The sequence below is a fragment of the Daphnia pulicaria genome, chromosome 7, assembly GCF_021234035.1.
Source record: "Daphnia pulicaria isolate SC F1-1A chromosome 7, SC_F0-13Bv2, whole genome shotgun sequence".
Lineage (NCBI taxonomy): Eukaryota > Metazoa > Arthropoda > Branchiopoda > Diplostraca > Daphniidae > Daphnia > Daphnia pulicaria.
In genome coordinates, this window is record NC_060919.1 from 3,274,470 (window position 1) to 3,288,308 (window position 13,839).

At 40.6% G+C, this 13,839-nt stretch overlaps 3 protein-coding genes and 1 pseudogene across 3 annotated transcripts; all 4 read left to right on the forward strand.

Annotated features, from left to right (window-relative positions):
• Positions 1-210: 210 nt before the first annotated feature.
• Positions 211-8,694, forward strand: LOC124348498 (annotated as a pseudogene).
• On the forward strand, positions 285-3,244 carry LOC124349464 (probable chitinase 10). Its single transcript, XM_046800102.1, has 5 exons — positions 285-425; positions 493-948; positions 1,017-1,658; positions 1,728-2,195; positions 2,261-3,244. The coding sequence occupies exons 1-5, from the start codon at positions 320-322 to the stop codon at positions 3,136-3,138; spliced, it is 2,550 nt and encodes an 849-aa protein (XP_046656058.1). The 5' UTR covers positions 285-319; the 3' UTR covers positions 3,139-3,244.
• Positions 8,695-9,451: 757 nt separating the features above from the next.
• On the forward strand, positions 9,452-11,611 carry LOC124349887 (serine/threonine-protein phosphatase 4 catalytic subunit). The gene is made up of 7 exons (XM_046800813.1): positions 9,452-9,619; positions 9,753-9,920; positions 9,981-10,133; positions 10,196-10,369; positions 10,434-10,560; positions 10,629-10,821; positions 10,886-11,611. The coding sequence occupies exons 2-7, from the start codon at positions 9,771-9,773 to the stop codon at positions 11,013-11,015; spliced, it is 927 nt and encodes a 308-aa protein (XP_046656769.1). The 5' UTR covers positions 9,452-9,619; positions 9,753-9,770; the 3' UTR covers positions 11,016-11,611.
• A 705-nt stretch (positions 11,612-12,316) lies between these two features.
• On the forward strand, positions 12,317-13,480 carry LOC124349957. The gene is made up of 4 exons (XM_046800916.1): positions 12,317-12,465; positions 12,535-12,857; positions 12,920-13,133; positions 13,208-13,480. Exons 1-4 carry the CDS (start codon positions 12,388-12,390, stop codon positions 13,328-13,330), a joined length of 738 nt encoding a protein of 245 aa, XP_046656872.1. The 5' UTR covers positions 12,317-12,387; the 3' UTR covers positions 13,331-13,480.
• The last annotated feature ends 359 nt before the right edge of the window (positions 13,481-13,839 follow it).

Consider the following 13,839-nt stretch of genomic DNA (forward strand, 5'->3'; position numbering starts at 1 on the left):
TGGCGACATCTTAGATGGAACGTTCAGGAATAGAGTACAGGTGTGAGATCCGCCTAAACATGCGAGTCAAGAGTCACATTATCACGGCTGACGGAAAACAATGTATTACACACCCACCTCCCCTCCGCTATCGTGGTGTTGACCAATCCTTATCATTTATGGCTACTTCAATTGTCCTGTCTTGCTGCAACTAAACAACAGGCAGTACCGAGTGAATTGTTGCAAAGAGCGAAAGGAATTCTTTACTTGTAACTTCTCAAGTTCCTTACTATTACTTACAAAATCTAAATCATAAAAGGCCCCAAAGTCACTGGTGAGGATGAAAATTGTTTGGGCGCTGGCTCTTTTGTCCTGCTGCGCAATTCCATCCGTCGTAGGAACTCGTTTCGTTTGCTACTTTCCTAACTGGACATTTTACCGAGGAGGTATTTGAATTACATCATCATCTACTGTATTCATTGATTGCTTATTTAAACGTTTATTATACTTCAGGTGACGGAAATTACAAAGTGGAAAACATCGATCCATTTTTGTGCACCGATTTGGTGTATTCTTTCGCCGTCCTGGATGGAGCCACGTACACAATAAAAATCTTTGATTCGTGGGTTGACATTGACAATAAGGGCTACGCCAATTTTGTCGCACTCAAAACTCGCAACCCTCAACTGAAGACGACCATCGCTATTGGAGGCTGGAACGATTCTCTGGACGGAACCAACAAGTACTCGAATATGGTGGCCAACCCGGCTAACCGAAAGATTTTTGTTGATTCGGTCGTGGCATTTCTTGAACTTTACAAATTTGATGGACTGGACCTCGACTGGGAATATCCGAGTGGTGAATCCGACAAAGCAGGATTTGCTGAATTATTGAAGGAACTTCGACTTGCCTTGGGAACTAAATTGATTTCTGTCGCTGTAGCGGCAAACTCGAAAATCATCGATGAAGGTATAAGTTTAATTTAATTTCCAACAGATTGTTTCGTTCAGAATGACAAAACAGAAATTCATGAATAGGCTACGATGTGGCAGTGATGGCCGAAAAAGCAGATTACATTAACGTAATGGCTTACGACATGCATGGGCCTTGGGAACCTCAAACAGATCACCACGCTCCACTTTACAACAGATCCTGGGAAACGGTGGATAACAACATCGATTTCATCGTCGACCACTGGATAAGCAAAGGACTTCCTGCAAGCAAGATAAACTTGGGAATTCCCCTATACGGAAAAAGTTGGATCCTTGGAGAAAGTGTCGAACCGGAATTCCTTGCTAAGACAAAAGGGGCAGGACCAGCTGGTCCACTCACAGGATCAACTGGTTTTCTAGGATATCACGAAATCTGTAATTATATCCATACTGAAGGTTGGGAGACTGTTGACGATCCTGAGTACCTGAACGGTCCCTATGCGTTTTCTGCGAGTAACCCAAAGTCATGGGTGAGTTACGACGACACCAAAATGGCTGCCAATAAGAGTCAATACGTCATCGACAATCAACTGGGTGGAGCAATGGTTTGGGATATCAGTACCGACGATTTTCGCAATAAATGCGGTGGTGGAGCCAATCCTCTGATGACAACTATTTCAGACAAAGTCATGAATGCCGGATCCCGCTTTATTTGCTATTTCCCAAACTGGGCCTACTATCGTCCAGGTATGTTTGCCTTCACCATGTGACGTTATTTAAATAATCTTGTCGAGTTTTTACTTTGTTTAAATTCAGGCGATGGCAAGTATGTAGTAGACGACATAAATGCCACACTCTGCACCGACATGGTCTACGCTTTTGCAATCCTGGATGGGAAAACTTTCAAGATCGTAGAATTTGATTCTACAGTTGATTTAGGAGCAAATCAGTTTTATTCAAAATTCGTCGATCTCAAGAAAAAGAATCCGAGTTTGAAGACAACCATCGCGATTGGGGGCTGGGACGATTCTCACAACGGAACCAAATATTCGGACATGGTGGCTAGCTCAGCCAACCGAAAGACTTTTGTTGATTCGGTCGTGGCATTTCTTGAACTTTACAAATTTGATGGACTGGACATTGATTGGGAATATCCGAGTAGTGAGTCTGACAAAGTTGGGCTTGCTGAATTAATGAAGGAACTTCGAGCCGAATTTGATTTACGGACACCGAAATATTTGCTCACTATCGCTGTGGGAGTCAATAAAACCATTAGCGAACTCGGTCAGTATTATTCAAAAGTGTAGATGAAATAAAAATATTTTTTAATTAAATATTTTTAATATTAGGATACGACATACCGGTGTTGACCGAGACAGCTGATTACATCAACATTATGGCCTATGATATGCACGGGCCATGGGAACCTTTAACTGACCACCACGCCCCGCTCTATAAAAGGGATTGGGATACAGATGAGACCAACAATATCGATGCTGTCGTCCAGTACTGGAAAGATAGTGGTATGCCGTCCTCAAAACTCATGCTGGGAATTCCCCTATACGGCAAGTCCTGGACACTCGATTATACTTACACGGAGGATCCCACGCTTCCGGCACCCGGTTTGGGACCTGGAGCTGCAGGACCTTTAACCAATCTACCAGGCACATTAGGATACAACGAAATCTGTAATTATGTGAAAAACGAAAACTGGGCGGTGGTTGTCGATCCGACATTCCAAATCGGTCCATACGCTTCCACTCCGAGCGTGCCAAAGACTTGGGTTGGTTACGACGATCCCGTCATGGCCAATGTCAAAAGTCGCTACGTTTTGGATAGGGGACTAGGCGGAGCCATGGTTTGGGACATGAGTACCGACGACTTTAGGAACACTTGTGGTGATGGACCCAATCCTATTATGACCAACATTTCACGAACTGTTGGGGTGACGACATCGACTACGACGACTTCGCCGGCGGCGACCACCAAGACTACTACAGCCAGCACCTCGACGACTACGGGTGAGACAACGACAACAACGCCAATAACACCCCGTCCATCCACTACCAAACTGTCCACTTGGCCAAGAGTCACGACACAGGCTACGACACAGGCTACGAGTTCGAAAACGCCATTTATGCCAAACGATGGGCACCGAATCGCTGGCAATAGTCAGCAACTCACATTTTTGGCTTTCGGGTTTATTTTAATTAATTTAGTTTTCTAGGACGTCAGAATTCAAATTTAACCATTTTTAATAATTTCTAATATTTTAAATCTTATTACTATATATTCAAAATCTGCTTGATTCGGCCCGCAATACATACGAGTGAAGTCAAGAGGAATTCTTATTTTGTTTGCTGCATAAGAGCGTTAAAAAATGAATTAGAAATTTGACAATTCCAATGTTGATTTAACGATGGGACATTGCTAAATGTTAAAACAGGAAGTGTTTAAATACGAAACAAAAAACGACTAGATTGTTGAGACCAGATTTTCAAGGGTTGAATTAAGGTTAGTTAAGTGATTGAGTAATTAACACAGATGCTAATTAGTCATTCTACTTAATTATTGCTGTTAAGATTTACTAGCAGTATTTAAAGTTACAACTTAGCGACTGAAACTAAAATTAAAGCACTCAAAGCAGACAGTTTGACTACTCATCATAAAAATCGACGCCTTTCTAAAATCCAAACCGCAGGAAACGATTAAAACGGTTTGATCACAAGCGCTCAATATCCGCTGACCGGATTGTGACTATTTTCTTATCAAATTGTTGTCTGCAAAAGTTTGACTTCACCCGTCACAGAACAAGTAAAAATTTTCACGAAACCGGAAACCCGTTCTAATAACCCCCCCCCCCCCCTCCCAGGGGCAGGGGTATGGAGGGGGCTAAGGGCTAGGACCCCTTCGGAAGCCAAGAGAGAACTATTTTGGATCTATTTGGCAACGCCGACACATTTAAAAATGTAGATTTGTTGACATTTGTATTTGTTGTGATTAAGTTTCTCGATTCAGTTTTTCAGGGCATTTTGTTTTGTCAAGAGACGAATAAGAATGTAGAAAATGTTTACAGCTTGGTTAAGTGACTTACTCAGTTGAAGAATTTGACTGACTTCCGCAGACATGCCGACTCCAATTTATATGCAAAACTACAAACTCAATTAGTTTTCTCCGTCACGTCTCCAATAACATGCTGCTGACACAACACGGCTTTGCACAGTATATAACTAACACATTTAACAAAAACATTCTGTCCTTACTGGTTACTTATTGGTTTTACACGTTGAAATTTACAGAAATGCAGAAAGTGCAGAATCCGAGAAAAGGAGAATGGAGAATTTACAGAAGTATCCACATTTCCCCAAGTTCTCCAAAGACTTTGAATTATGTCTGCTTCTAGTATAATTTGCAGGTACAGAATATTTTTACTTTCAACTTGATTTGGTGTAGTGCACAATTTTTTAATAGCAATTTCAACACCCTAGCTAGATTATGGCATTTTTAATTGCTCGATTGTAAAAAAATTAGGATAGTGATAATGGATATCCCTATTTTGATAATATGTTGTAGAACATAGTACTTTGACATTTTACCCCATTACATTCAAATATTCTCCTTAAGGTTTCCTGCCCATTAATTTTTGCTCGATAACAATCATAATAATGTGGGAAAGGTATAGACTCATCACGGGAAAGTGTCTTAAAGTGCAAAACGCGAACAAGTCGTGTGAAAACCATTTGTGGGGAAACGGAAATCCTTTCTCGTCTATTTGATTGATTGACTGAAAGTTTTTCGGTGCAATTTTGAGTGCTTTCTGATGATCACAGGTGATGTTGACTGACGTGTCGAGGTTCCTCCCTATATATACCAGTTTTCCAATCGAACACATTCTTACTTTTTTCGCCTCAATAATTAATATTGGAAAGCACCTGTACAGAAATAATGGACAAGTACGTTTTATAATTTAATTTTACTTTCCTACTTGAGGTGTCTGAAACTTCGCCCACGCTCGGAGTCGTTGGGATGTTTACCCTGACTAAACTATCATCATTTCAGTGTGCTATTTATTAGTTGATTGACTGAATGTCAATAGTTCCTGACATTTGCGTTCGTCGTCAGTTGATAGGAACCACACTAACCTATCTGGTGGTGTTGCTGTGGTGTTGATCCAATTCAATACGGCGGATGACCGCATTGCCATGACGTCCATCAGTAATTCTTCTTTGTCGTCCTAAATGGTTGAATGAAAAAAACGGGAATTTTTTTTCATAATATCTTTCGTTTAAGAGATTATAATTCACGTTGATGAAATCATGACCTTTAATTATCGTCTGTTTTTCGGTTGTTACATAACAACAGTATCCATCCACAAAGTTCACATTTTCCTTGTGGGGCTTTATTTTTCCCCTAGGTGTGAAGCAATTCTTGAAAAAATTCAACTTTGACAGGAGATTAAAAATACAAATGAACCGTGGTCGTCTTGATTATCGTAGATTAAACAATTGCGCCATCTCAGATGGAACGTTCAGAAATAGAGCACAGGTGTGAGATCCGCCTCTTTACATTGACTAACTACTGACTTGTGAGTAAAATATTAACGACTGACGGAAAACAATGTATTAAACACCCACCTCCCCTCGCTATCGTGGTGTTGATCTTTATCATTTATGGCTACTTTAATTGACCTGTCTCGCTGCAACTGAACAAAAGGCAGTACCGAGTGAATTGTTGCAAAGAGCGAAAGGAATTCTTTACTTCCTTGTAACTTCTCAAGTTCCCTATTATTATTAAAAATTAAAAGTCCCTAAACCCAATTTTGAGGATGAAAATTGTTTGGGCGCTGGCTCTTTTGTCCTGCTGCGCAATTCCATCCGTCGTAGGAACTCGTTTCGTTTGCTACTTCCCTAACTGGACATTTTACCGTTTAGGTATTTCAATTACATCATATTCTATTCATTGATTGCTTTAAACGTTTATTATAATTCAGGTGACGGAAATTTCAAAGTGGACAACATCGATCCATTTTTGTGTACCGATTTGGTGTATTCTTTCGCCGTCCTGGATGGAGCCACGTACAAAATAAAAATCTATGATTCGTGGGTCGACATTGACAATAAGGGCTACGCCAATTTCGTCGCACTCAAAACTCGCAACCCTCAACTGAAGACGACCATCGCTATTGGAGGCTGGAACGATTCTCACGACGGAACCAACAAGTACTCGAATATGGTGGCAAGCCCAGCCAACCGAAAGATTTTTGTTGATTCGGTCGTGGCATTTCTTGAACTTTACAAATTTGATGGACTGGACCTCGACTGGGAATATCCGAATGGTGAATCCGACAAAGCAGGATTTGCTGAATTATTGAAGGAACTTCGACTTGCCTTGGGAACTAAATTGATTTCTGTCGCTGTAGCGGCAAACTCGAACGTCATCGACCAAGGTATAAGTTTAATTTAATTTCCAACAGATTGTTTCATTCAGACTGACATAACACAAATTTATGAATAGGCTACGATGTGACAGTGATGGCCGAAAAAGCGGATTACATTAACGTAATGGCTTACGACATGCACGGGCCATGGGAGCCTCAAACAGATCACCACGCCCCACTTTACAAAAGACCCTGGGAAACGGTGGATAACAACATCGATTTCATCGTCAACCACTGGATAAGCAAAGGACTTCCTGCGAACAAGATTAACTTGGGAATTCCCCTTTACGGAAAAAGTTGGATCCTTGGAGAAAGTGTCGAACCGGAATTCCTTGCTAAGACAAAAGGGGCAGGACCAGCTGGTCCACTCACAGGATCAACTGGTTTTCTAGGATATCACGAAATCTGTAATTATATCCATACTGAAGGTTGGGAGACTGTTGACGATCCTGAGTACCTGAACGGCCCCTATGCCTTCTCTGCGAGTAACCCTAAGTCATGGGTGAGTTACGACGACACCAAAATGGCTGCCAATAAGAGTCAATACGTCATCGACAATCAACTGGGTGGTGCAATGGTTTGGGATATCAGTACCGACGATTTTCGCAACAAATGCGGTGGTGGAGCCAATCCTCTGATGACAACTATTTCAGACAAAGTCATGAATGCCGGATCCCGCTTTATTTGCTATTTCCCAAACTGGGCCTACTATCGTCCAGGTATGTTTGCCTTCACTATGTGACGTTATTTAAATTATCTTATCGAATTTGTACCTCGTTTAAATTCAGACGATGGCAAGTATGTAGTAGACGACATAAATGCCACACTCTGCACCGACATGGTCTACGCTTTTGCAATCCTGGATGGGAAAACTTTCAAGATCGTAGAATTTGATTCTACAGTTGATTTAGGAGTAAATAATTTTTATTCGAAATTCGTCGATCTCAAGAAAACGAATCCGAGTTTGAAGACTACCATCGCAATTGGGGGCTGGGAAGACTCACAACGGAACGAAATATTCGGACATGGTGGCTAGCCCAGCCAACCGAAAGACTTTTGTCGATTCAGTCTTGTCATTTCTTGACAAGTATAAATTTGATGGACTGGACATCGATTGGGAATATCCAAATAGCACGTCCGACAAAGCTGGGCTTTCTGAATTAATGAAGGAACTTCGAGCCGCATTTGATTTACGGACACCGAAATATTTACTCACTATCGCTGTGGGAGTCAATAAAACCATTAGCGACCTCGGTTAGTATTATTCAAAAGTGTATATAAATAAAAAGATTTTAAATAAATGTTTTCAACATTTAGGATACGACATACCGGTGTTGACCGAGACAGCTGATTACATCAACATTATGGCCTATGATATGCACGGGCCATGGGAACCTTTAACTGACCACCACGCCCCGCTCTATAAAAGGGATTGGGATACCGATGAGACCAACAATATCGATGCTGTAGTCAAATACTGGAAAGATAGTGGTATGCCGTCCTCAAAACTCATGCTGGGAATTCCCCTATACGGCAAGTCCTGGACACTCGATTATACTTACACGGAAGATCCCACTCTTCCGGCACCTGGTTTGGGACCTGGAGCTGCAGGACCTTTAACCAATCTACCAGGCACATTAGGATACAACGAAATCTGTAATTATGTCAAAAACGAAAACTGGGCGGTGGTTGTCGATCCAACATTCCAAATCGGTCCATACGCTTCCACTCCGAGCGTGCCAAAGACTTGGGTTGGTTACGACGATCCCGCCATGGCCCAAGTCAAAAGTCGCTACGTTCTGGATAGGGGACTAGGTGGAGCCATGGTTTGGGACATAAGTACTGACGACTTTAGGAACACTTGTGGTGATGGACCCAATCCTATTATGACCAACATTTCACGAACTGTTGGGGTGACGACATCGACTACGACGACTTCGCCGGCGGCGACCACCACGACTACTACAGCTAGCACATCGACGACTACGGTTGAGACTACGACAATAACGCCAACAACGCCAACAACACCAACAACACCAACAACACCAACAACACCAACAACACCAACAACACCAACAACACCAACAACACCAACAACACCAACAACCACCCGTCCATCAATAACACCAACAACCACCCGTCCATCCACTACCAAACTGTCCACTTTGACATCGACGGATGTCAATGAATGGACGACACTGGCTACGAGTTCGAACACGCCATTCATACCAAACGATGGGCACCGAATTGCTGGCAATAGTCAGCAACTCATATATTTGACTTTCGGGTTTATTATGATTAATTTCGTGATTTAGGACGTTGGAATTCAAATTTTACTATTTTTAATACTTCAAATCTTATGATTATACTATATATTCAAAATCTGCTTGATTCGACCCGCAATACATACGGGTGATAATTAAATGCTATAAATGATATACTCGTTGATTGAGCCAAGAGGAATTCTTTATGTTGTTTGTTGCCAAAGAGCGTTCCGAAATGAATTAGAAATTTGACAAGTCCAATGTCGATTGAGCGATCTGGCATTGCAAAGTGTCGAAACAGGAAGTGTTTAAATAAGTAACGGCTACATTGTGAATACCAGATTTCCAAGGCTTGAATCAAGGTTAGTTGTATTATGACAGATTTTATTGAAAACAAGTAAACGACCGTCAGAAGATCCGCGTTTTGAGAATCAGAAATCAACTTGAACATGCCCGCCTCAAGCAATCGATTTTTTTATCCAAAGAAATTCTGAGAAATAAACATATCAATTCAATGTCAGCGTTAGTAAAGGTCCCGTTTGACTTAACGAAACCCATCGTGACCATGTTTTGTTCTTTTGGTAGCAAACATCGGGCTGAAGGCCGACTGACGTCAGAGAATATTTCAAAATTGATAAATAATTTATCAAAATATTTTTTTAAAATAGAGCTGTTTCTAATCTTAATTTATAATTTTTTTTCTTACTAATAATATTATCCAGAGATTTGTAAATCATTTTCAGAACAATATCGATATTTCAACAAAAAGGAAAAAAGCGCGCTTGAAAATTGCTGCGGAACAACTTGGCAACGCCGAATAATTTAATGGCGTTTAGATTGAAGCCCAGTTTTTTTGTCCGGCAACGTAAGGCAAGCCAAGGAAGTAAGGATAGCTTTGAAGAACGACGAGGACGGATTCAATTCGTGGCTTAACTCTCGATCGTCAACTTATCCAGTCACGAATTCATTCCTCGCCATCACCACTCACATTTCATTAACGCAAAGAGGTAAAGCTTTTATCTTATTCTCGTTCTGTGTAATGTCAGTTTCCACATTTACCAAGTCAATGTGTATGACATCACCGGTCGGCTGTTGCACATACTCAAGGTCGTTATTCTTTATTTCCCTCTCGTCAACTAGGAAACAGACAACGTAAATATGTCAGACTTTAGTGATTTGGATCGACAGATCGAACAACTCAGACGGTGTGATATCATTAAGGAATCAGAAGTCAAAGCCTTGTGTGCCAAAGCACGGGAGATTCTGGTTGAAGAAAGCAATGTTCAGCGTGTTGACTCTCCTGTCACAGTAGGTTTAGTTTTAGCTTTTGATTATTGCTCAATAACTAACATTTTTTGCTTGCTTTAGGTTTGTGGTGATATCCATGGCCAGTTTTATGATTTAAAAGAACTTTTTAAAGTGGGTGGGGATGTTCCAGACACAAATTATCTATTCATGGGAGATTTTGTTGATCGAGGATTTTACAGTGTAGAGACCTTTCTTCTCCTATTAGCTTTAAAGGTAGTATAAATTTTTGTTAAACATTTCTTCCTCTTGTTTCTCATTTGAGACTTCTTTCTTAGGTTCGTTATCCAGATCGCATCACTTTGATTAGAGGGAACCATGAATCACGTCAAATTACCCAGGTTTATGGTTTCTATGACGAATGTTTTAGAAAGTATGGTTCAGTGACTGTGTGGCGCTATTGTACTGAAATTTTCGACTACCTAAGTCTTTCAGCCATCATTGACGGCAAAGTATGCTTCCAGTAGTAACATGCATTGATAAAAATTCTAACATGGCATGGTTTTCAAATTTTAGATATTCTGTGTGCATGGTGGGCTATCTCCTTCAATTCAGACACTGGATCAAATCCGAATAATTGACAGAAAGCAGGAAGTTCCTCACGATGGACCTATGTGTGATCTCCTTTGGTCTGATCCTGAAGGTAGGAAAATCAATATTGGTTATACTTGTGAAAGTGGTCATTCATATCTTGGTTTTTGCTTTTGACAGATACACAGCAAGGATGGGGAGTGAGTCCACGCGGTGCCGGTTATCTTTTTGGCTCCGATGTTGTGCAACATTTCAACACCTCAAATGACATCGAAATGATTTGCAGAGCACACCAGCTTGTCATGGAAGGCTACAAATGGCATTTTAACGAAACGGTGCTGACGGTGTGGTCCGCCCCCAACTACTGCTATAGGTTTGTCTTAATTTCCCGCCAGATTTCACCAAGATGGTTACTTAAACTTTTAATATTGCAATAGGTGTGGAAATGTAGCTGCCATTTTGGAATTGGACGAAAATCTCCATCGAGAATTCACGATTTTTGAAGCTGCCCCTCAAGAGACTCGTGGCATTCCTTCCAAAAAACCTCAAGCCGATTATTTCCTATGAGAAACACGAAATGTTGATCGTTGATATATCCCCTGCGATTTTTTACAAAAATAATTATTCGGTAATGCATAAAACAAAAAAACACAAAAAAAAAACAGTAACTGATGTGAGATACCCCATCAGTTGAAACAGAGCAAAAGAGCCTGTATCATGTTGGTTGACCATTTACCTTGACCGCCCGGACTAACAAATAGGTTTTTGAAAATTCTGTTCTGTCCAATCCCTTCCTTTTTTTGGTAAACACAGTCTTGTCCTTTATAATAAAAATATATCTTGATCGTCCAAACAAGTGTTCAGTTTCCCTTTTCAACTTTTTGCTGCAGGATATCACATCTGACTAAGCTACTCCCACTACTCAGTTTAATGAACAATATCTTTGTGTACGTGCGGTTATGGTATGTTGGGGGCGAATTGTGTGACGTGTGTAATTATTTTTTAACATCAGTGCTAAATATTGATGCAATGGCCATGCTTCCAAAATCTTTTTTTTTGTTTGTGTTGCACCCATTTATATTATTATGAATGTGATGCTTGCGATGGCTCTCAACATGCACTGTATACAATTTCTTGAAATAACGATGGACTTGAGACGAAAACATGTTTAGTGTACCTGCATTAGTTTCGAAAACAAGGGTCGATGTTTACTTTCTCAACATTGAGTCATAACGGCTATTCATTTTTATGATCGTTTTTATTATCACCGCTGTCCCGAAACAACATTGCGTGATGAATCAGCTGATAAGATAATATCGTTGTGACATCCGACTACCGTGTGCAGTTTTATGTTAAGGTTACGTACTATCCCAAGTTAATCCACGTTTAATCAACTTTCCCTTTTGTTAATTAATGGTACTATTTGACAACAATCGATTGTTGGATTCGGTTAGAAATTGAAATGGCAGCGAGTTGGCATGACTGGGCAAGAAAACGCTCGTCCATAAAAGAAACTTTTGGCGATGCAATTCGAGACGCTATTTTTAGATGACTTTGATTTATTTTCCGCATTGAAATGGCATGTATGTACCGGATGGGTGTTATCTTTTGCCGATCAACGCACTCGGATGACCTAAATTTTTGTTTTAGTTATTTATTGCTCGGCTTTTTATTTTTCAAAGGAAACCTGCAAGCAAAACATCCCAAACATAGTATCGATGCATTTCACAAATAGAAGTGGTGACCAACAATTTTTGTTTTTTTAAAAAAAGATTGCCCATTTTTAGGTTTTGAAAATTGTTGACACAAGTTAAACAGATTCATTTTGCTGAAGTCAACATTAACAACCGACTATATAAACGGCGAGTTTTACATCATTGAAGGCATCCGAGTAAAATCTTGACTGATTTGCGTAGAACAATTTTCCAATCTCCCGAAAATGACACGGCTGATTTTGGTTCTTTGTGCTCTTCTCTCTCTGGCCGTCGGACAGAGTCCATACAACGATCGATTCTCGGTAAAATTCTTTTTCTTTCTTTACAACTTTTTCAAAAGATTTAATTGTTAATTATTGTGTTTTAAAAAGGGAGGAATAGGTTCGAGGTATCGTGGAGGAGGAACGACCGGCAGTCCGTTTGTAACGACAACTACCGTGACGACAGTTCTCGACTTGAGCACCGGAATGACGAAAACTTTCCACTCGTCCAGCAATCCTAACAGCGGCGGTGGTGAGAGGTCCTCCTCTTACGGTGGCGGCTACGGAGGAGGTGAAAAGAATAAATTTCCGGAAGGAAGCAGCGAAACTAGCCCATTAATGAATATCCTGAGCGAAAACGATATCAGCGTCCTTGTGAATAGCTGGCATATTCTCAAGAAGCGCAGCGATTTCGCCCCCAAAGTGTTCATGAGGTATTTTTTGTTTATTATTATTTTAAATCAATTAAATTCATCTTAACCAATTAATTGCGCAGATATTTCAAAGCCAAACCCGAAGCTCAGAAGCTCTTCTCGGAATTCGCCAACGTGTCCATTACGGATTTGCCAAATAATCACGATTTCCTGAACGCTGCTTATTCTTGTGTGTCCAGTCTGGAATTCATCCTTCCTCATCTCAGATCCCAACATCCGGAGCGATGCCCCGCCCTAACCGATCTCAAGAATAAATACAGCGTCGTTGATCTCAAGGTAAGGGTTCTAATTTACAATTGAAAAATGAATTACGGTTCATTTTCTGACGCCCATCTTTATTTTTAAAACAGAGGTTCGTACCGATCTGGATGGCGGCCATGCAAGAAGAGATGGGCAACGCTTACTCCAACGACGTCCGCGACGTCTGGAAGAAGGCCTTGTCCGCTTTTACCGATTACGCTTCAACCCCATAATCGAATTTATATTTGTTAAACGATTAATTGTATTTCACGTAGTGTTATTTAGGGGGCGCTTTTTCACAGCTACTGTACAAGCTGCTTTGTGTATTTTATTTGTAATATTATAACCAAGCTTTTAGTCAATACAATATTCAACGCAAAATAGCTAAACATTTATTTTTACATTTCATTTATTTTCACGACTTATTGCGGATGCGAAAAACAGCTGGTTGGATTTCAAGGCCTTTGCCTTTGAAATCCAGACACGTGCGAGACTAGTCGTGTCAAGTGAAGGCTGGTCGCTCTTTAATTTGAAGGTTAGCTTGAACAGTTGTGTGCTTTTCCCGGCTATTGTCTAATGTCTATTGCTGTCGAAAATCTCGTGATTGCGGTTTGTGTTTAATCATTTGACATTGAGTCTCACCACAGTTCGTGATTTTGTACGAGTTGAATTTACTGTCGGTGTCTCGATTCAGCCATTCCTCAGGTTACGTAACATTTCGTGATATTGTAATTTGATCAAG

What these genes read in the sequence shown, in the direction of transcription:
- LOC124349464 (XM_046800102.1), top strand. Translation starts at nt 320, where the DNA reads ATGAAAATTGTTTGGGCGCTGGCTCTTTTGTCCTGCTGCGCAATTCCA. An exon ending in CTCGAAAATCATCGATGAAG is followed by an intron (nt 949 to 1,016) that starts GTATAAGTTTAA and finishes ATTCATGAATAG; the next exon opens with GCTACGATGTGGCAGTGATG. An exon ending in TAAAACCATTAGCGAACTCG is followed by an intron (nt 2,196 to 2,260) that starts GTCAGTATTATT and finishes TTTTAATATTAG; the next exon opens with GATACGACATACCGGTGTTG.
- LOC124349887 (XM_046800813.1), top strand. Translation starts at nt 9,771, where the DNA reads ATGTCAGACTTTAGTGATTTGGATCGACAGATCGAACAACTCAGACGG. An exon ending in CAGCCATCATTGACGGCAAA is followed by an intron (nt 10,370 to 10,433) that starts GTATGCTTCCAG and finishes TTCAAATTTTAG; the next exon opens with ATATTCTGTGTGCATGGTGG. An exon ending in GCCCCCAACTACTGCTATAG is followed by an intron (nt 10,822 to 10,885) that starts GTTTGTCTTAAT and finishes ATATTGCAATAG; the next exon opens with GTGTGGAAATGTAGCTGCCA.
- LOC124349957 (XM_046800916.1), top strand. Translation starts at nt 12,388, where the DNA reads ATGACACGGCTGATTTTGGTTCTTTGTGCTCTTCTCTCTCTGGCCGTC. An exon ending in CATACAACGATCGATTCTCG is followed by an intron (nt 12,466 to 12,534) that starts GTAAAATTCTTT and finishes TGTTTTAAAAAG; the next exon opens with GGAGGAATAGGTTCGAGGTA. An exon ending in ACAGCGTCGTTGATCTCAAG is followed by an intron (nt 13,134 to 13,207) that starts GTAAGGGTTCTA and finishes TTTTTAAAACAG; the next exon opens with AGGTTCGTACCGATCTGGAT.